The sequence below is a fragment of the Oxyura jamaicensis genome, chromosome Z (assembly GCF_011077185.1).
Source record: "Oxyura jamaicensis isolate SHBP4307 breed ruddy duck chromosome Z, BPBGC_Ojam_1.0, whole genome shotgun sequence".
Taxonomy (NCBI): Eukaryota; Metazoa; Chordata; class Aves; order Anseriformes; family Anatidae; genus Oxyura; species Oxyura jamaicensis.
This window is the reverse complement of record NC_048926.1, coordinates 29,132,252-29,153,405: the sequence shown is the minus strand read 5'-3', so window position 1 is coordinate 29,153,405 and position 21,154 is coordinate 29,132,252. Positions and strand designations below refer to the sequence as shown.

Here is a 21,154-nt window from a genome sequence, read left to right as displayed (position 1 = left end):
TTGTACAACCTTTTTTCTTCTCAAATAGGAGAATAATGCTATATATAAATATGTAGCAGATCCTCAAACAAGGGGATCTTAGCATCATCTTCACGTGCGTAGACCACGCTGTTTGTTCTGTAGCTTCTGCAGCACTTCACGCTTTTGCATGTCAGACATGTAAGTGCTTTGAGACTTCCAGCAAAAAAAAGATTGTCACCAGTACTCAGATTGGTTAAATTGTGCAGCTGTTTGCCTGTAATTTTAGAATGGGGGATTGTACTGTGTACCCCACCCCCAATGGCTTTTATAATAATGATAGCCAAGTAGAAAGTCTCATAGAAACACAGCTTTTACTATTTGAGTGCTAACATGGCATAAAATTCTTTGTGCATTTATATTGCTTAAATAGTGTGAAAATAAAGGCTTCAGCTTGCTGACAACATGAAGACAGCGCTGAGCATAATCACAATGTTCAAGCAAATAACATAAAAGGTCAGAAATTTGCTCTGGCCCCCAAACAAATGTTTCATAAATATCTGACCTCATATAACAAATCTTTATTCCTCTGCAAATCTCCAAGCCCCAAACCTCTGGATCAGCTATGTTCCCTGCTGCATGTGATTTCCATGAATCATGCTGCCACCCTGTCCTCCTGTGCTACATTTGAGAGTGAGGGGAAAGCTGGACTCTAGACACCCTGTTGAGGCTTGAGAGAGCAACTTGAGTGATGCTCTTCCTGCAGACATCGTCACTCATACTCACTCAACTTTTGTGGTCACAAACTCTAACTCTGCAGTGGGCTGCAGTAACCAGTAGGTCCTTTGCAGGATACAACCCTGTGACCTAGCATGAGGTATTCTCCTACTGCATCAGTAAATTCAGAAATTTAGTTTGCATGTATGGGACGTTTTAGTTTCCATAGCTCCTTGCTGATAAACACTTAAGAGCGCTGCAAAATTAATTCAGTTTTCATAATCAATAATCTTCTAACAGACCAGCTCCTATTTACCCTTCTTGCCTATCACTTTACTGCACCTGACAGTAGGCTTTGTCCTTAGGCTCTGCAACACCTCCTTGCACTTTCTTAAGCAGCTGTTGTTTCTCAAAATGCAGGCTGCATTTAAAATATAACAGACAATGTATCTTGTATTCATAGTAACTGTGGTCTAAAAAGACAGCCGTCATCTTATATGCAATTAAGGATAAGGAAACATAGAGCACCTCATCATGGTATAAGAAGGAGCTGTAAGATTCCCCCTAAGCATTGAGCAAAGGGAGCTCCCATCAGGACTTGCTCTTTCTCTCTGAAACTTACCTGGAAGATGAGTTCCTGATTCATGAGCCCAACAGATGGTTCTTCTGCTTTGCACAGTCTTTTTAGGGATTCCCACTAGGGCTTTTCCTTACCGTCCCCCTTCCCCCTCCCCATCCCTCAACACATCCTTGTAAAGTTGGCATTTTGCTCTGGATTTCCACTTCTGCAGACAGCAATGCCTGTGTCTTGCAGCACAGCGCACAGCCCCACAGCTGCATCAGCAGTAGTGCCTGGCCATCCTGGCAGGCAGTTTGGTGCCAGCAGCAAGGCTGCTTAGTCCAGGACTGGGCTCTTCTTTGCACGTGGCCCAGGATGCATGGGGGCCCCCGATGGACCGACTCGTAGGACGGGTCCATAGGCCTTGTGGATGCTCACTTGGTTGTGCCCCTCCAGCCTCATCACAATCCCCTCTGTCCTCTTGCCTTTCCCACCACTCCAGACACACCTGTCTTACCACGTTCTGGAGTTGTGCTTTGTCACTGATCGCAGACCCCCAAAGGGGAATTCGATGGCTGACTTTTCCTGCCCCCATGAACTGTGCATGTGGTAGTCAGCCTGAAGGTGCTTTTGCAAAGGTAGTTCATTGCACGCTTTGCCACCGTGAGCCAAATGGCTGTCATTACAATAAGTTATTTCAGTTATAAGATGTGTATATTTGTTAACCTAGTTTAATTTTTGTATTTTTCTTGTACATTTCTCATTCAGAAATGAGAAATGAAGGTGATACAGTGTATGAAGTTTGCAAAGTGTACTCGACCTCAACAGGTTGCTGTGCTACAAGTGTGAGCATTGTTGCATGTGTTGAATTTGTTCTTTACAACACATTATAAAAGGTGCAGAGTTACATTGTATAGGATGTTTTTTTTTATAGTCACTCTCTCCTGCCATAGTAAACAATAGTTTTTTATGGAATAGGTTATGTTGTACAGATCTAGCTACTCTCTTTTGATCATGGAATAAAATTACACACACACACACCTCCAGTTTAGTGTGTTCACTTACAGAGCACTAAGTGTGAGACACATTACTTCTGTCCACACGTAAGATACAAAGTGTGAGGCAAATAATACTTCTGTAAGTGTGTTATACTAGCTTTCATTAAGTTACTGGCAATGTCTACATACACTCAGTTCAGAATAGCTAGCATAGTGTCTGTATCATCCTAATATTGAAGCTGCTTCCACATCATTATTAATCTTCTGAAGAATGCAGAATAGGAATCTATGTCATATGGTCCTTTTGGTATTGTAAGGTTTGCCACTTACATATTTTACTAATAACTGTTTACAGCATACTTGCTGAGTAAAATTTCATGGCTACAGTTTATGGAACTTCATTGTCTATTGAATTTTCTTCATTCTCTTTTTGATTTTTTTTTCTTTCTGATCAAACCACCCAGCTTATTGAAACTGCATTTTTCCCTCTATAGTCTTTATTTCAAGACAGCTGATACTGGAAATACTTCTTAAATTCAGGAGGGATTCTGTGGTACATACACATTTGCATGTCAGCGGTTTGAATGTGGAAGTGTTCCCATAGCACAGTAAGAGCCTAGGTTATGTGGAGGCTATATCCATGTTCAATTTAATTCAGTGTTCTGTACATAGAGAGGGTTCAGTTCAGAGTATCTGCATTATTTTAGTATTTGTTTAAAGTTAGTAGAAGGCAACTTACAAAATAAATTCATAAATTTGTTTTAGCTTACACTATGGCATCTCAATATATGTATAACTGTTCCTGTTTATTTTTCCTGTCCAGTAGTTCAGGAACATATTTTTAATATTTCATTATGTATTTTAATACATATAACTTTGTATTGTTAGTATTTTCACATTCTGTGTAACAGCTGATGTTATTAAAGATACACAATCATAGAGTGGCCCAGGCTGGAAGGGACCTTAAAGATCACCTAGCTCCACCCCCCCTGCCATAGGCAGGGATGCCACCCACTAGATTAAGTTGGCCAAGGCTCCATCCAGTCTGGCCTTAAACACCTCCAGGGGTGGGGCATGGGTTTATATTTTAAAGCAAAATTTTGGCAAAGCCTAAGAAAAAAACCTTAATTTTGATATATAAACCTTGGCCTGAAGACTGCAGGCACCTTGTTTCATCTTAATGTGCTGTGTCTGCTTAGAAATTATAATTACATTATAATTTCTTTGCATGCACCATCTGTAAATGTAGACAATGTAAATACTGATTTTTTTCATGTTGTGGCTCAGAAGTAGCCATGTTTCTGATACCAAGAGGGAAAATATAAAATGGATTTTTATTTTTTTTCCACAATGCAAAACTACTCTATTTTTAAGGTTTGAGTTAGGTAGGAGTAATGTACAGGCAGTGTTCCCTAGGGAAGAGAACCTTTCTCCAGGAACTTGAGACTTTTGGGAAGGTGGAGAGAAAGGTGGGGTAGGAAGGAAGAAAAAAGCACTGATTCTGCCAAACATCACAAAACTATAATAAGGATGTTCCTATGACCGTATTGTTCCTAGAAAATACATAGCATCTGTCTTTGTAAATAGTTTAAAAGTTAGGAAAAAAATTTCATTGATTTTGATAGTCCTTTCTTGTAGTATGTAATAAAGCATGCAGCTCGTTCTGGTGTTCTTGATTTGTGTAATTTGCACTTCAGAAAGATTTTTTTTTTTGCCTGAAGTGTTTAAATACAGTAGTGGAAAAAGTAGCAAATATGAATGGCTTCTGTACTGGTTAATAAGCAGCCCTGACATTTCAAATGTGAATAAACCATTTAGACTTGGCTTATTTGTAAACATATTCATTATGGATCTACAGTGGGTACAACAGTAATCAGAGCATGAATCTGTCCATTTTTTAAACTCCCCCAAGTATGGTCACTGAGCTTATGTAATATATATGGCATCAGTTGAAGTACATTTCTTTCTCCTGCCTTTCCAAAACAATTGATGTAATTGTGTCATTATCCTGATTCACCAAAAATGAAGAATCACTTGGGAACATACTAGACTTTGACATTTTAACTGACTATTTTAATTGTGATGGCAGAGTTCAGGGGTTTTGTTTGTTGCTTTGTTTCTTTGTTATTTCTTGGAATTAAAAAGGGAATTCTGTTTGCTTGATATTGTTGTAATACAGGGAACTGTTCAGTTTTCCACTTGGAAAATTACAACTAAGGAAATGTGGAGCAGAAAGCTGTTAAGTATTTGGTATGTGGAGAGTATTGCATACTTTGGGATAACACAATGGAATGTGGCAAATCAATGTTGAAAACAACAACAGCAAAAAAACGCTTAAGCCAAAAATAAATATTGCAATCACTTGGTACTTTGTTCTAGTCTGTATTAGAAACTTAAATTATAATCTAGAGAAATAAAAGAGAGGAAAATCATTGCTTTTCACCAAAAAAATTAAACAAACAAACAAAAGCAGTATTCTTCTGGGCATGATCTTGTCACTATTCTATTTATCAATTGATCTCAGATACAAAAATGTGAATATAATAGCTGAATTGGTCTATACACTGTGAGAAGTAACACTTCAGCAAGCTTGTTTAAAACACATATCTGATTATGTAGCGTCTGACATTTAGGTGAGTATTCCTTTGCAGTCAAGACATTCCCCATACAATGGTTGATTTTGCATGCTTTTGTTGAACCTTGGCAGAAGTGCTTGTAATATTTATTTGTATATGCTAAATAAGTGAGTAGCTGTGAGCATTTGTGGCTTTCAGCTAAGTTGTGTTGATTTGCTGTGTGAAAATTGTCCTCCTAATGTTAAGAAATAAACTACATTTTGATTTGTGTTGCAGATAATGTAAGAGCTGCTTTCTATTTCTAGGAAAGAAAAGTAGCTTGCTCTCTGAAATACGGGCAGAATTGGAGATTTGGTATAATAACTCTATAGGAATAAAACTGATTTTTATACTGAAAGTCTGTACATGCTGTTTTATACAGTGCAAGTTCCAAATGTCATCAGTGTGTTTGCTCTTTCTATATGAAAAGAATCAGCATAGAATAATTAATGTAATTTTTTGGAATGTGAAGAAGACTCAAGGGATGAAGTCTCCTTATAGAACAAAAGCTGTGAGAAAAAATGCAGTAGGAATCAGACAGGTGTTGTTTTCACCAAGGACAGCAGGCCTGCTACTGTAATGCTCCAAGGTTTTCAGCACAGAGTGCACAAATAATTCCCTGTCTCTGTTAGCTGGAGGCAGGAAGATACCATGATATATTCCAAACAAGGTGAATGAGCAATGTAGTAGTGAACTGATTCATTATTAATGAGGCAAAGTTACATGAAGCATACTGAGTAAGTTATTTCATACACCCTACCAACTGTTTTTGAACTAGTTCTTATTATTTCCATCTGTACGGTGGTGGAGAAATTTGAAATATCTTTCTGTTCTCCACTAAGAGTTTTCTTTTCATCTTTTATTTGTGAAGATGATGTACAGATCCAAACTGTCGTATTCTTACCTTAAAGACTGGTATCTTTGTCTTCAAAACTTTTGTTCAAACTTAAGCTCATATTAGTTTATATCCCATTATTCTTTTGGGTATAACACACCACAGTGCAGCAAATGCAGAGAAACTGTTCTCACTCTTAGAGTCCAGTAGAATCTGGAGCCAAACTGTCAGTAACTTCTTGCAGTTTGAGTTTGAGTGCGTTCTCTCCTTAACCGAACGTGCCAGCTGCTGCAGCCAGTTAGTATGGTCTTTCACCTTCTGCATACGGACTCCTTAAATGTAAGTGAAGCTATCTAGAGGGAACTTAAATGTTCCAGATTTTCTGATAGATTATCTCCCTTTTGATGCCTAGAAAATAGCAAAATAGTGATGACTAGACATTGTAATAGCTGGTTAAACTGAATACAGGTTAATGTAACTACTGATCCCTACCAATTTTCTGATTTTTACCCCCTCAATGTTAGATGAGTCAAGAACAGATAAATGAGACATAGAAAGAATATTGTTAGGATTTTTTAGGTTGGCATTAGGATTTTTTAGGTTGGCATGCCTTTTTCACTGAAAGTCTAAGTTTTAGACTTACATTATTAGATCACAGATGTATTTGAGAACTAGAGTCATTCCAGCATAAATGTCATCTTTAGCATTTAGAAGACATCCCATTAAAAAACAAACAAACAAAAAACACAATACAATACCAAAATGAAGGTTTCCTCCTCATAGTTTTATTAATTAGTAACTTTGAATTATGGCTCCCTGGCTATCTATGAAAATTGTTTTTAATGTGTTTGAGTAACACTTCCTATTCTATCATATCAAGAAATCCTTGAGGGACACATGAAGAAATAAGGAATATTTTTATGCAATTCATTTTCTTTGGAGTGGACTATGCATGATGAAAATTCCTACTGGGATTTCTTTTTCCTTGGAATCCTAATATTATAAGACTTCTGAAAGGAGGGAAAATTGACTGGTGTGCTATGTAACTTTTAAAAGTCTTGATTTTTGTCAGTTCTGAAAGGGTAGGAAACAAGGACATGAAAGCATTTCTCCAATGAGTATTATTTGCTACAAATGACATCAGGAAATTGCTACTTTTTATGACTGAGTATGTGTGGGGTCTGTCTCAGAGAAACTCTGGTAAACAGAAATTAATCTTGTTTACCACTAAAAATACTTTGGTGTACCTGTTCTGAAGTTATAAAGGTATGTCATGACATTTAGGAGGGAAATAATTTACCTGTGCATCTTTTCTTCAGGATATTGTGTATTTAACTCAGAGATGGAAAGTTAACCAGAGAAATTGAAGGAAAAAGTACAACCCTAGAATGATTAACAGTACTGGTTAGTAAAGGCTGAGATGGTGTGAGTGCTCTTTAAGCAGACTAATTCTGTAAGCTGGCACATCTCCAACCTGATAATAGCCTACAGAGTACTGGAGGCTCTGAAAGACTATAGAGCTTTAAATAATATTGTTCTTGATGTGATTATTTTATATTACTCAACATCACTGTTTATTTCACAATTAAATGCAATAAAAATGTATTTTATTGCTTTTTCTCTTATTTCTACTACTAGACTATAGTCTTTGTTTATGTGATAGAAATTACAGTCACAGAGTCACAGATTAATATGGGCTGTATGGGACCTCTGGAGTTTATCTAATCTATCCCATGCTCAAAACCAGGCTAAGTAGACCAGGTTGCTCAATGCATGTCCAGTCCAGTTTTGAATACTTCCAAGAATGGGGATTCCACACTTATATCACTTTTTCCATTATTTGACTACGCTTGTAGTAGAATTGTTATTTCCATGTATCTATTTAATTTTTTCTGTATTCCAGCTTCTGTTTGATGCTGCTCATCCTGTTCCTGTGCATCTCGTAGTTTTCTAGTTCTGTTACCTCTATACACTCCCATTAGGAAGGAGATGGATAGTGATAAGATTTCTCTGTAGAATTCTCAAGTCTGAGTAAATCGTGTTTGGTCAACCTGTCCTCCCACATCAGAATCCCCTGCCCTCTGACCATCCTTGTGACCCTCAGCTGGACTTAATTACATCATTTTTCTTTTGGTAGTAGGGAGTCCAAAACTGGACAGACCTTTCCAGAAGTGGTATCAAGTGTGGAACAGATGCACCTGATGGCTACACCCTTCCTAATACAGTCAAGGTTGCCGTCGGTCTTCTTTGCATTCCATTTTCTTTATGGAGTAATGATTGTGTCTGAAAATATAATAGTATGAAAACTGAAGAGAAAGAGCTTAATCTGAAAAACTTCCATGTATCAATGTTTCCCTTAAGCAAGTTAATATCATGCATAATTACAATTAGCACCACAAATAAAAGATATGAGAAACTTTTTTATGATCTTATCTGAATAGCCAGCACATAAAGTGCTGAGATTTGTACCTTTCAAATTTCTCAGAAATAAATATATGTTCCACTGTCAGTCCATTAAACCATTCAGTCCTTACAAATCCTCTTTGAAACATAAAAGAAAACTTCTTAAGTATCTGCAGAGATATATGTGCTACTGTAGCAAATGCTGTCAAGCCAGGAACAATCGTAAGTGGAAGGGAGAAGGATCTCTGCGGATCCATAAAATAGATTATAGCATAAAAACATGCAAACCTCCTGGTAAGTAAGATGTCCTAAAACATCAGTTTGTGTTAGTTTAAGACATAAAGTTATTCAAAATACTATTTTTTAAAAATTCCTCTAGTATAGGTTTCATCTTTTGGGATTCCAGACTGTGTGAGTTATTTGGTCAACTGTTTACACCAGGAAGTTGTGGTTTTCTTGAAATAGATAAAAATGCATTTCAGTTGTGGCAATTCAAAGGTCACATCTACATGATGTACTTCAGACAGAGTGACGAGCAAGCTATGTAGGTGTTGTGCGCTGACTGCAGCTCCATGGCTGAGTTAATTACTCTGCTGTCAAGGAAGAGTTCACATGCCCTGCCAGACTGTTCTAGGTAATTCATGTCTGAGAATGATCAGTAAAGGAGCTTTGCACTGAAGTAATTCAGTTTGTAAAACTTGGGCTTATTCTGTACCTCACTGAAGATTGTTCAAGTCATAGGTGTACAGTCCCATAAGCATAAAGGTTATTGTTGGCTCTGATATCCACAGTCATTCATAGGTTTTAGTCTCTGAGGTTAAGATGGCCAAGCTTTTGGACTCTTGGACAAGGAAACCTAGAGCAAAAGTGAGACTTTTGTCTCTTCTGCTTTCACGAGATGTCACGGGCACTTGAACACCTCTTTGAGGGTCAAGAGCAGTCTGGCCCAAAGGCACTATTTACCCTCAGGTGTCACTACACAGATATTGGTCTATTCTGTCTTCTTCAGAGGGACATTACATATTTACAAACTGCTTTCCAGTCTTGTTTCTTGTCAGATAGTTGCAGACTATTCCAAGGAAGCAAATATGGCAAAATACTGCACTTCCTATTCCAAATCAAACAGTCCAGACAGGAGTCCGGGTGTAAGTCAAACAAGATATTTTCATTTTTCTGTTTTAAAGGCAACAGTTTTGTGGTATGTGTGTGGGCAAGAATAAAAGTATATTTTTCACAAGTGAGCCTCCACACTACAGGAGAAGAAAGCACCAGTGAAAGATTTATCTAGTCCCTTCGTTTTTAACAGGAGAAGGAGATCACTAAGTCATCTGCTGTTCTGCAAGACATACATCCTTCTCTCACAAAATGGGAGAAACTGGTGAGATTTTATCCAGTCCCTTCCACCTGGAATAGTTTAAATGACTACATAGAATTATTACTGTAGCAAGCCCACAAATATTCCAATATAGAGACGATTTGGGTTAGTTTGCTCATTTGTTTTAATCCAAATGGGCAATGTGTTCTGGGCAAAGGTCCATTCCAACTTCAACTATTCAGTGAAAATATAACAGGAAGCATCACAACAGAAAATTTGTAACATGGAAGTAACATACAGAAAACAGAAACTATTTCCTGTAAAAATTGCTCATTCTGTTAAGTAGCTGCTCCAATGATGATAATGCTTTACCTGCTTCATTTTATATTTTGATCTATTGAGTGTTGAAAACAAGTGTCATTTCCATTTTCATATCAGAGTTTCTCCCTTTCTTTCGTTAGTATCAGGTTTACATACACTCTCTTTGGACAAAAGGATTGCAGCACATTAGAAAAAAATAACCCAACTCACCTCTGAAATGAAATCTGAATCTACTTCCAGTATCATATCATCAATGCAGAAATGAGAGGAACTTCTACAGGTGGTGCTCTGCTTTCACTTTCTTCCTCAGAAAACATAGACTGTTAGGCAAAATATCTCAAGTGGTGATTGTCAGTGCTTGAAGTATTAGATTATGTCCACCCTCCCTGGCCCAGGACAGAATATCATAAGACTACATTTTGTTAATCTCAACTAAAACACTGCAATTTTTTAACCAAAGCAGTGGTAAAAGAGATTATGGGAGTGGGAGGGGGAAGGGGGGATGGGGTTAGAGAGAGTATGTCCACTAAGAAAAATGCAAGAACTGATAAAGAAGCACTGTATAAGGAATTCTGTCTACTCTACAATACTGATGATAGTCCTGGAAATGTACACAGATTACTAATTCCTTATGTTCTCCATGCTGTGTGCCTTAGTTAGCGTACAAGCACTTCAGAAAAATACCCTAGCATACTAATTTCCCAGGAGTACAGGTGGTTTCACCATAACGGTGCCTTGTAGGACTTTTTTGCCTGCAGATGCTTGAGATGATCCTGCTTAAGCCCTGTTTTGTTGATAACACGTTTGTACTGGGTCTGGCTGGGATGTTACCTTTCCCTGCAGCAGCCCATACAGTGCTGCGCTCTGCACTTGTAGCTAGAACAGCAGTGGTATCACACCAGTGTTGTGTCTGCTGCTGAGCAGTGCTGGCACAGCATCAGGACTCTCTCTAACCCTCCTAGGGGGTGGGCAAAAAAGTGAGAAAGAAACATCACCAGGGCAGCTGACCTAAACCAACCAAAGGGATATTCCATACCATGTGATGTCACACTCAGCAATAAAAGGTGGAAAAAGGAAGAAGAGGGGAGGGGTGGGCTCTCGTTGCAAAAACGTCTCTCCTCTTCCCGAACACCGGCTACGTGCGTTGAGGCCCTGCTTCAAGGACATGGTCAAGCATCGCTCATTTGTGGGAAGTAATTTCTTTCCTCTGCACTTCCACATACCCTTTACTTGTTTTGTTTCGTTATTCCCTTTCCCCCTCCCTCTTCCCCTTTCCCTTTTTTCCCTTTAGTTGAATTGTTTAATTAATAACAATATTTCCTTAATAATATATATATGTATATATATATTCTCTTTAATTAAATCATCCTTATCTCAACCCGTGAGTTGTTCTTTCCTTTACTTCTTCCCCTCCTCATCTGAGGAGGGGGAGTGAGAGAGCGGTTGTGGTGTTCAATTGCCTAGCACGGTAAAACCACCACAACGTTGCTTTTCATTTATATCATGCCAGGTCCTTTGCTTATCAGTCCTGTCCACCAAACCCGTACAGGAGTGCTGGTAACCCAGTTGTTCCTGGTTTAAATCTCTTCTTATGAGGTGAGCTATCTGTCTGACAAAGATTCTTTTGCCCCACGTAGTGAGGTAGATGCCATCTTCCCTAAGTAGATGTCAACCATCAAACAGAGTTCTGTGGTCACAGAACCCCAAATGCTGTTGCCAACGCTAGTTGTACAGCCAGTTGTTGATTCACAGTATCAGCACCCTGTTCCTCACACCCTTTCACATCATTGGCAGGATGACAGAGAGCATCACATGGGTTTTTCCACTTAAAGAATCTCCAGTTGAAAAATCCATGCCCGATAATAGAATTAAAATATTTTAGAAATATTTTATTCAGAATTATTTTAGAATTATTATTTTATTATATTTATTTTAAAAATAAATAGAATTAAATTTACAAAAGGAATTCCTCAGGAGTTTGTTTTGTTCTGTTGTTTGTGAATGTAACCTTCTTGTTGTTGTGTATTGATCTGTAGGCCTGATGTGTAATATTGATGCACTACCCACCAAGGGTAAATACAAAATTGGAGTTTTAACAGGTAAAATTAGTGGGTCAGTCAAAATGAGAGTCATGATGTAGTCATTCAGCATACATGTCCATGTGTTTGTTCTCTGTGATCTGCTGGAAACATGGAATTTCATTTTGACAATTGATGACGTTGCTTTTTGATATTGTTAATGTTTTTGTTTTTTGTTTGTTTGTTTTTGGTAGAGTTGCCAGCGGTTACCACTTGCATTGGTCCCTTTCATTGTGTGTATTTCCATGCTTCCTCTTGCTGTTACTCTGCTATTGTAGGGTTGTGCTACTGGAAATTGTATGTGAATCCAGAGAATCAGGTTATATACTTTATTCTGTGCCATGCAGTTACCCACTGTTCTACCAATATATCCTTGAAAAGCTGAAAAGAGTAATGAAATGCATGTTGCTAACTGAAATATTTAGGAACCAGTCAGTCTTTGTATCTTCAGTGTTTATCTGCCTTCCTTTGGTATCCCTAAGGATAAGGGAAAAGACAAATGATCAAACAATGTTTAGTAAGAAATCGGTGTTCTGACATGAAAATATGTTAATATCTTACTATTACTTAAAATATTCCCTTTTTTTTTTTCACTGTGAATAGCACGTATAAACTGCCTTCTGCTTTACTGCTAATACAAATAAATGTTTCCTTGTAATTCATTCAATATCTCGTTTGAAGGCAGTTATTCATAAAATTTATGTTTGCACAAATATTAAAAAAGAATTCTTATCTAAAACTCTAGGGTAGTATTAAGACTTGTTTCAATTTATGCTGTTCAGGAACCAAGCATTCTGTATTACATGTTGAAATAAGATGTTCTAAGAAGCTTTCCTTTATTGTGAAACACATTATGTGGCCAGAAATTCTTAATGAGTATATCGGTGTTTCAACATTATAAATACATGAGATCTGAAGATTAGCTTTTTATTCTGACCATTAAAAGCTTGTCATTATTGTGTATGATTAGAAGATTTTGTTCATTTTACCTTCTGGGATGTTTTATTTAGCCTTCTGGAGGAGAAAAAAATAAATTTCCTGCTGCACTTGAAAGTAAATAACAGGCTTTTATTTTCTGCATTAAATTAAAACCTGCTATATCATTTTGTGTAGGCAATAATGCATATGCAGCTGAACAAAACTTTGTGTACTCTAATAACTTTAAAAAAGGTCAATTAGTTAAGAGCAAAGCAGTCCAGTAAGAAAATAAACAGTAATTGTTAGTATGACACATTTTAACAATCTTACTTGATAAGTAATTGATCAAGTTAGATAGTTGTCAACTATTTAGCCTTGATATTTCAAGTCTAGAAAACTGAAGGATTCCATTTGTGAATTTCAGTGTATTAAAAAATCTCTGGGGAACTTAACAGACCACATGAAATTTTACAGAATATGCAGGAAAAGGGTAATTTTCAGCATAGTAGCTTTTTCTGAGTACTGTCTGCTAGACTGAAGAAATACTAATCTTGTCACGTTCAGCAGCTGGGCTTGGGCAGTATCTTTTTCCCACTTGGAGGGGTTAATTAGCCTTCTTTCAGAATGCACCCTATTTGGTTTACATTCACATGATACAGCAAGCACTGGCTATACAAAGCAAAACCATTAACAGGTGGGTGTGTCCAACTGCTTAATTAGCCAGAATAAAAAGGATCTTTGTCAAACATGCATCTGTTGCTTGTGATACACCTGACTCCCATTAGGCAAGGATGATGTCTTTTTGCTGGAATATACAGTACTGTACTTATACATAGCATCAGTGAGAAATGGAGAGACTCCATCTAGATTATCAAAATGTGTTCATATAATATTGATGCAATGTCAAAGAATTACACTGACTGCCTCACAAACATGTAGTTACAAAAACTAATAGTGAATAGGAAGTTGATAAAAGTTTACTTTCAAACATATTATATGGCATCTGCAAAGGAAAGTCAATCATGTATAATGTGGTATGGTAAGGAATTGCATTTGGGATGAAGACTTAGAGCAGAACGATGAAAAAATACTATTGAATAAGTCAATATTAAATCATTAGGTTTATTTCTGCTTGGAGAAAACAAACAGCAAAGTTTATGTTCCCCAGCCATGCTGTAGCCATCCTCATTTACTTCCCGATACATCGGTCTATAGAGCTACCAATTAGCCTATCAGATTATTAAGAAAAATGTAACTATGATTCCCAGGTAGACAAGCCCATCAAATTGAATGCTGAAATATGGGTCTACCACCAAACCGAGAGTGTAAAGATGGAATGGGCTCAGTCACCAAAACACTTTGTTCTGAAATGTAGGTGCAGTTTACCAAGTTACACAGCTTCCCTGTCCTGTGGATGAAGTGACAAGGTCTGAAGTTTGGCAGGTCACTGTCGTAGTGCCAGCTGTGTCGTGGGTAGACCTAGGACAGGGCATGGGGTCCTCTGGGTTGTCTGCAGTTCTTCTTGGAGATTCTGTCCCATGTACCCCCGGATCCACTCTCATATGTCCCTGTAAGGTCTCGTATATGACTTTGTACACTCACCAATAGGACTGGGCAGAGCACATGATTCTCAACTACCCCTGTTCAGCTTCCCTCAGTACCTGTCAACAGACTGTCTGCTGTCAGTGGTACCTGTGGTCTGCCCATCTCAAGGCTTTTCCACAGTGACTGACAGCTGGCTTACAAGCAGGGTATCCTCTCTTGTAAGAAAGCTGCTTCCTTTTTCTAAAAGGGCTGGCACTAACGTCAGTCAGGCACACTCCATGACAACTGCCGCAAGGACAGGAAGATGTTAGGTTCCTCTCTCAGATTAGAGAACCTCCCTCTGATTTAATTTCAACTTGAATTGCAGATGTAATGATCAAGTACGGTGTGAGATGTGACATAGCAATTAACAGTGTCGGAATGGCTTCTTACCAGTCACAACTGTATTTGACTACAGCAGCACTTCGCCTCCCTTTCAGTGATTGACATGTTTGTACACTGTAACTGGGAAACAACATGCAGCCAAGTGAAGCTAAAGAGTGCTACAAAATAATGCCTTTTAATTCTTTTGGACTCTTCACTTTTGCTTCCTGCTGGACATGCAGTCCCTTGTATGAGTGTTTGTTGGAACTGGTGGCTTAAAATAAACCTGTTAACTGAGCCACAAAACAGACTAGAAGCGCATTTATATAGCAGAGAGATGCTTTAGGAAGTTACTTAACATTAAGCTTTTGATTTCCACTATTCTGTCAGCTTACCAATGTTTATGCCTGGGTAACATGTAAGAGTGAACTCCAGCTGGCTCAGATGAGCTGTTTCTCTTTTTACTTCCCTTCTGAAGGATTTTATCAAGTTGAAGGCAATGGGCTAAGACAAAAGTTCATATGGTTTATGAGTTAAGGGCTGAGCTTCATCATGAACTGAGTAGACATATCCACAGGGTTGTTTTGATACTTTTGGAAAATTTTAAATTCTTAATTGGCTGAAAAGTAGCTTTTGCCAGGCAGCACTGTGTCTACACTACACACTTTTGTCTTCTCTTTATTTCCTATGTTTTTGCAGGATCCATAATGAGTAAAAAATTGCCCAATGACTTTTACATATGATTATGGAAAACAGGAAAGTTTTTTTTTTCTAAATATTTCCAATATTTTTAAATATTTTCAATCGTTTTCAGTCGTTGTTAATAGTGACTTTGCTTTTTAAGTAGTAAGAATATTTCTTTAGCAAAATCTCTTGACTTCAGAAAGTGAAAGATCATCTGTAAATGAATCTGAGATGATCAGAAATGAGATCTGCAAATGAATTAAATGCAAATCAAAGTTCATAGTTTCCTGTAACAGCCAGTTTCATTGCATTCTCCTTTAAGAATGTAGAATTTATTACAGCCTGGACTCCTTCTTGTGACTTGGTGCTGAGCAAGAGATGAGAAACAACTGAATTACTTAAATTTAGAAAATGGTTATTAGTTATAAGATAGTGTTTAGTATAAAATTAAAATATTAAATTTATTAGTTTTCCATTAGGTATGTTGCCATTATTATGTCACTTGTTATGTTTTGTTAACCCTGAAAAGCACTTGCTATCCCATTGTGCTGTGTGCTGTGTCTCTTCATAAGGTATGATAATCAGTGCTTTGATTATTATTTCCATTTATAAGTTTATGCATATGTATATAAAACATAAATTCCCATTTTGCCTTTCTTTGCAAAAAATAGTTTTCCAAACCTTTGACTCTGAGCTTAATTAAGATCATACATTTACATTGTGGAGGAGTTTGGTCTAATATCTAAGGTCTTGTATGGCACAATGACTTGTTAAGTTACCTGAAGAAACTTCAAAAATGATTGCGTATTGGAAAATAAATAAAATTTTCTTTTGGGACTTTACTACTGGAAGTTGAATGTTCTTGTTAATATTCGAGTTAAGAGCAAAACTATTGGTTTTCAGTTAGGATAAACTGTTATGTGAAATGTAGCACTGTTCTTTAAGATAAATAACTTTATTTTGGATTTTATACTGCATTTTCTTTAGATACAAAGAAAAGTATGAAATTCATTGTTTCACAGTAAGTGTATTTATCCTGAGGACATCCATTTATAATTGGGAATTTAAATCCTAATTTAATTAGGATTTTTAATATTTCAGTCATTGTCTGTGAAGTTTAGTTTTTGTTTTTATTTTCTTTCTGTATCCTAATTTTTGCCCGGCAGGCTGGAAAGAGGTATAGGGTTCAGTCGTCATAGTAACTTAGAGCTTATTGATCAATCTTGAACAAGTTTGATCAACAATTTTTTAGCCTTTCTGAATATTGGAAAAACAGTTAAATCTATTATGCACTTTAGACATGGCTCAGTGAAGTTTAAGCCAATAATGTTCCCAGCTGGCAAAGTCCTGCCTGTCTCCTGTCCCTATCCCAGATTTATATGCCTGTTTCCTACTCTGCATGGACTACATTTGAATGCGCAGTCAGTCAGAGGGAGGGGCTGCAAAAACCTGGCTTTAAATCAGCTTAAACTGCTCTGGAACCCAGCCTTGAAAGGAAGGTCTGTTATTGCAGCTGGTTCAGTAGTCAAGCAAGGAGAATATTGAATTTTCTGAGGAGCTTCCAAGGTTTATCTGTGCAATAATGAATTCCTCCTACTATGAAATAGTATGCCCCTGAATAAATAAATTTTTGATTATGGTTTTGTTTCAGTAAATATTGTAGGTTGTTTTTTGGGGGGAGAGGCTTCTTTGTCTGGTGGAGGTTAAAGTGTACTTTCTTCCCTGCCAGCCATCTGTGCCTGTTGGGTTAAACCAAAAAATGACTTGGTTAGGGCATTTTAAATATTATTAGGTGATCTGTAGATTCTTCAAAGAAACCTGGATAGTAACGATGCTCATTTTTGGTTATACTGGTACTTGGGTTGCCAAAATATTCTGTAGCTAAAATAGATTAATATGGATTAAATAAGGCTTTTAGTGATTGGTTTGGAGACTACTATTTTGTATTTCTTTACTGTAATTCTGCACAGAAATATACAGCCTTCTGCTTTGTAGGTACCAGGTGAAGAAGAAACTGACTCATCTGGTTATTATTTTCACTGGTTAATAACCCACTGCATAAAAGATACTGATTAAAAAACAAAACAAAACAGTCTTCTTCCTGACTTTCAATTACTGTTGATTTGTTTTCCAGTCAATTGTATTGCTATATCTTCTGTGCAAAATTGAGGAACCATATAGTTCCCAGTATACATTTCCTGTGAGAGCAAACTACATCCTCAGTTGTCTTTCTGATAAAGTTTTCATTGGAAAGCATTTTCCTTGTCTCACAAATCATTTCACCGTATTGTATCCAGTTTTCTATTGTTCCCTTTAAAATGTCAGTGTCACAATTTTAGCTGCTTTTCTACTGCATATGTACTACATGGTTTTAGTGGTAATATTTCTTCTCAGATTACAACTACAATGGTTGCTTTAATGCTTTCTGTTGAAGGGTATTTGAGTTGCTTTTTCATTGCGACTTGTTAAATGCTTTTCAGAGACTGCTTTCCAGATTACAACCCTTCATTTTGTGAAGTGTTACAAGCTTAACTTTAAACTTTGTATAGAGTTTTTAGTATAATTCAGTAAGAAAGAAAATAAAAAGTTTTGAATGATGACCGGTTAAAAGCTTAGAGAAGATTTTACTTGCTGCTGATCTTTCTGAGTTATTCCTAAAGTAACCAAGGGAGATATCTCTGCATATGTAAATAAAAGATATTTTAAATATAAGTATGAAAAACAAGTAAGATAGAAAGCATTTGCAATAACTCATGCTAGCAGGGGAAAATTTGCCTTTTAGCTAATACCAAGACGGGTATTAGCTGATTTTGATATCCAATTAGGCTAAGTGACAAAACCCACAAATTAGGGTGCTGAAATAAGTGCCAAAATGAAAAATAAAAAATAAATAAATGCACTAACCTTTTAATTTTGCTTCTTAATTTTATTCAGAGACCACGATGCAGACATCAGAGACTGGGTCGGATACAGGTTCAACTGTGACTTTACAGACATCTGTGGCTAGCCAGGCAGCAGTGCCCACGCAGGTAGTACAGCAAGTACCAGTTCAACAACAGGTAGGTGGTGTTAGTTTTGGGAAGAAATAAAAAATCCAGAGGGATAGTTCTTTACAGTGTAGTAAAGAACTTGATTTTGTACGGGGCTGCTAAATGAACTGCTTTGCTCTGCTCTAATGATTTTATTTTGCTGGAATTAAAGTAGCCACCTAGAAAGGCAATGTGCTTTCAAGGTCTGTTCCTTGAACTAGAGTATCTTGACAAGCACCAGCATACGTGATTCTAACAGTAGGTTATTATGTACTTTATCTAATAGCTCATAGAAATTTAGTTTATATCTCTAAAAATTACATTTATTAATTTGAATCATGAATAATTAGTATATTTATTATATTGCTGGCTGTATCATTTTTCCTTTAGTTTTGAGTTCCGATTAAGTGCAATATAAATGTTGCAATGTAAAGTGATTAATCTCTAGCCTTGATTCACTGCAGATCTTTACACAGTGTCATGAAAGTATTTGTGGTATGACCATATTATGTAATTCATAATGTGCATTTGCCAGGAAAGACTTGTAGCAGCCAGAACAATTTACACCTCTATTACATGAGATAGTAACTCACTTATGTAGCACCCACAAGCTTTGTGATTGGTGACTGAAGGAAAAAAAGAAAAAGTTGTGAGGTTGAAAAGGGGGACTGAACGTGAAAGCAGTAACAACTGTCCAAGATTTTTCCTGTTTACACAGAAATTAGTTGTCTTTGTGACAAGTATTCTAGGTGACAACTGATGTTAGTTTTCATCAAAAACTGACTTCAAAAATCACGAGATTCAAAATCACTAATTTGAGAATTGGACATAACTTATTAAATAGTGTAGTCTGTCTCTGCCAATGAAACAGTGTTCCCTAAATTATTTTTTTGGCATTTTATCAAGTTTAATTCCAGGTGGCATGTTTTTTCCAGGTGGTATGTGCTTTTGTAACATTTTTCCACACACTCCTACATTTTTCTAACATTTTCTACCTGATGTACAGACTACATTTCAAATGCCTTTCAGTACTATAGCTACTGCTTGTACGTTCATGTATCTATTAGGATGCAAGCTTGTTTTTAAAACAAAAATGATTCAAGGCATAAAATTTAGATTTAAAAGTGTTACTTAAGTCTTTGTCTGTGTGTATTTGCTCAGAATTCACCATTAGTGAATCAATAGTTGTCTGAAGTAATCTCCTGTTTTCAAACTATTGTATGGCTCTCTCCTCACTTCCTAACTTGATGTTGATTAGAATAGAAGTTCTTTAATAGTGTGCTAAGTTTTAATTGATGCTTCAGTGATGCTTCAACTCAGAAAACCTTGGTAGGAGATTTTGTCTGGTGAATTATTTTTTAAGCACAGTAACTTACAGGACTTTTTTTTCTTTATGAAATACGATCTGGATAACTTGACATGTTTTTATATTCTCATATGATGACAGATATTTGTTGGATGTAGCTTATGTGATTTATTCTTTGTTACTGCTGTATTGCAGCTTTTCAGATAAAATACTGCAATTTCGTAGTGCCACATAGTATTTACATATTGAATTCGATCCATGTGAATACTGATTACTGTGATGCATTGAAGATTGGAAACTGTTTAGTGGCATACAGGATACTTTGTAGTATTCTAGTTCTAATCATTGAATTGATTAAAGCTGAAGTGTAAGGATGGGATCTTCTATGCGTTTCCGTTATATTTTTTTTTCATAAGAAAATGAACAATGCAGATGGCTTTGGTATTTATAAACTTTGGTTGTGTAAAATTGCTACTTTTCTGGAAACTTGTAGGATACATTTTGCTCTCTATTTTCCTACATAATTAACACATTTAACTGTATCACCTGTTTTTTACCTTTTCTGAAGTTATTCCAGTTTATCAATATAATACTCATGTCAAAAGATAGAAGCCAAGGAGTGGATTGTTTTATTGTTTTGGCCTTAGTAGGCCTTAATGAGAACTAATTATTATTATTGTTGTGGTGGTGGTGGTATGCAATTTTGGAAAACTGTCCTTGATCAACAGTTACATCTTTAGTATTACTGCTTTCTGAGTTTTCCCTTGCATTCAATGCTCTATCATTATTTTAGATGATTTTTCCTCATGGTAATATTAGACTATACTTTTCCAATTGCCTCCAACTCTTCCAGTAGGAATCAACATAATGTTTCAGAAAGAAAAGCTAAGTGGATCAACTCAGCCAAGGAAGAGGAGTTTTGCAAAATTTTTCAGGCCTTGTATAGGCAACGAGAATGTTAGACCAGTCAATACAGACAGTATTGCAGTGAGTAAAACGTGGTATGTGGGAGATACTTATTTAGAGAGAAAAAAAAATGGATTATAGAATTATTGAGAAAACATTCGGAATTTTAAAAGATGTGGTTGTATGGTGAGGAGAAAAGGAAGAGTGAAGATGTGAGCATGCTATGCCATTGAGAAATGCGATGAAGAGTGGGTGAGATAGGTAATTTCAGCTGTAAGGTGAGGGAAAAAAAAAAAGAATATCAGACATTGAAACAATCATTGTGTAGAGGAAACCGTAGGTGTGATCTGCCCTGAAGAATTCTCTGCATATAGGTTGCATATGCCTAAATATTTGCCATTAGGTATATTCATTAGGAACAGGTCAATTTGCCTAAAGAAAAACAGGAGAAAAAAATGCTTATTTGATTATGTCATTATTTAGATGGGAGATAGAGGTCTTACTATTTTTGCATGTTCAGAGTTACTGATGTTCAAAGTGTGAGGGAAGATTTTAGTTGAATACTGTATACAATACTCAATTCTTTTTTTTTGTATGGCTTATA

At 36.6% G+C, this 21,154-nt stretch overlaps 1 protein-coding gene across 3 annotated transcripts in view; it reads left to right on the top strand.

Annotated features, from left to right (window-relative positions):
• Positions 1-21,154, top strand: part of RFX3 (regulatory factor X3) — a 133,987-nt gene that overhangs the window by 46,807 nt on the left and 66,026 nt on the right. For 2 of the 3 annotated variants that reach the window (XM_035309588.1, XM_035309587.1), the window contains exon 2: positions 18,244-18,368. In XM_035309588.1, coding sequence (XP_035165479.1) covers positions 18,252-18,368 — 117 coding nt within the window. In that variant the 5' untranslated portion in view covers positions 18,244-18,251. Of the gene's footprint in view, positions 1-7,819; positions 7,913-18,243; positions 18,369-21,154 lie in introns of those variants that run through there. The other variant, XM_035309586.1, reaches the window with a different exon arrangement.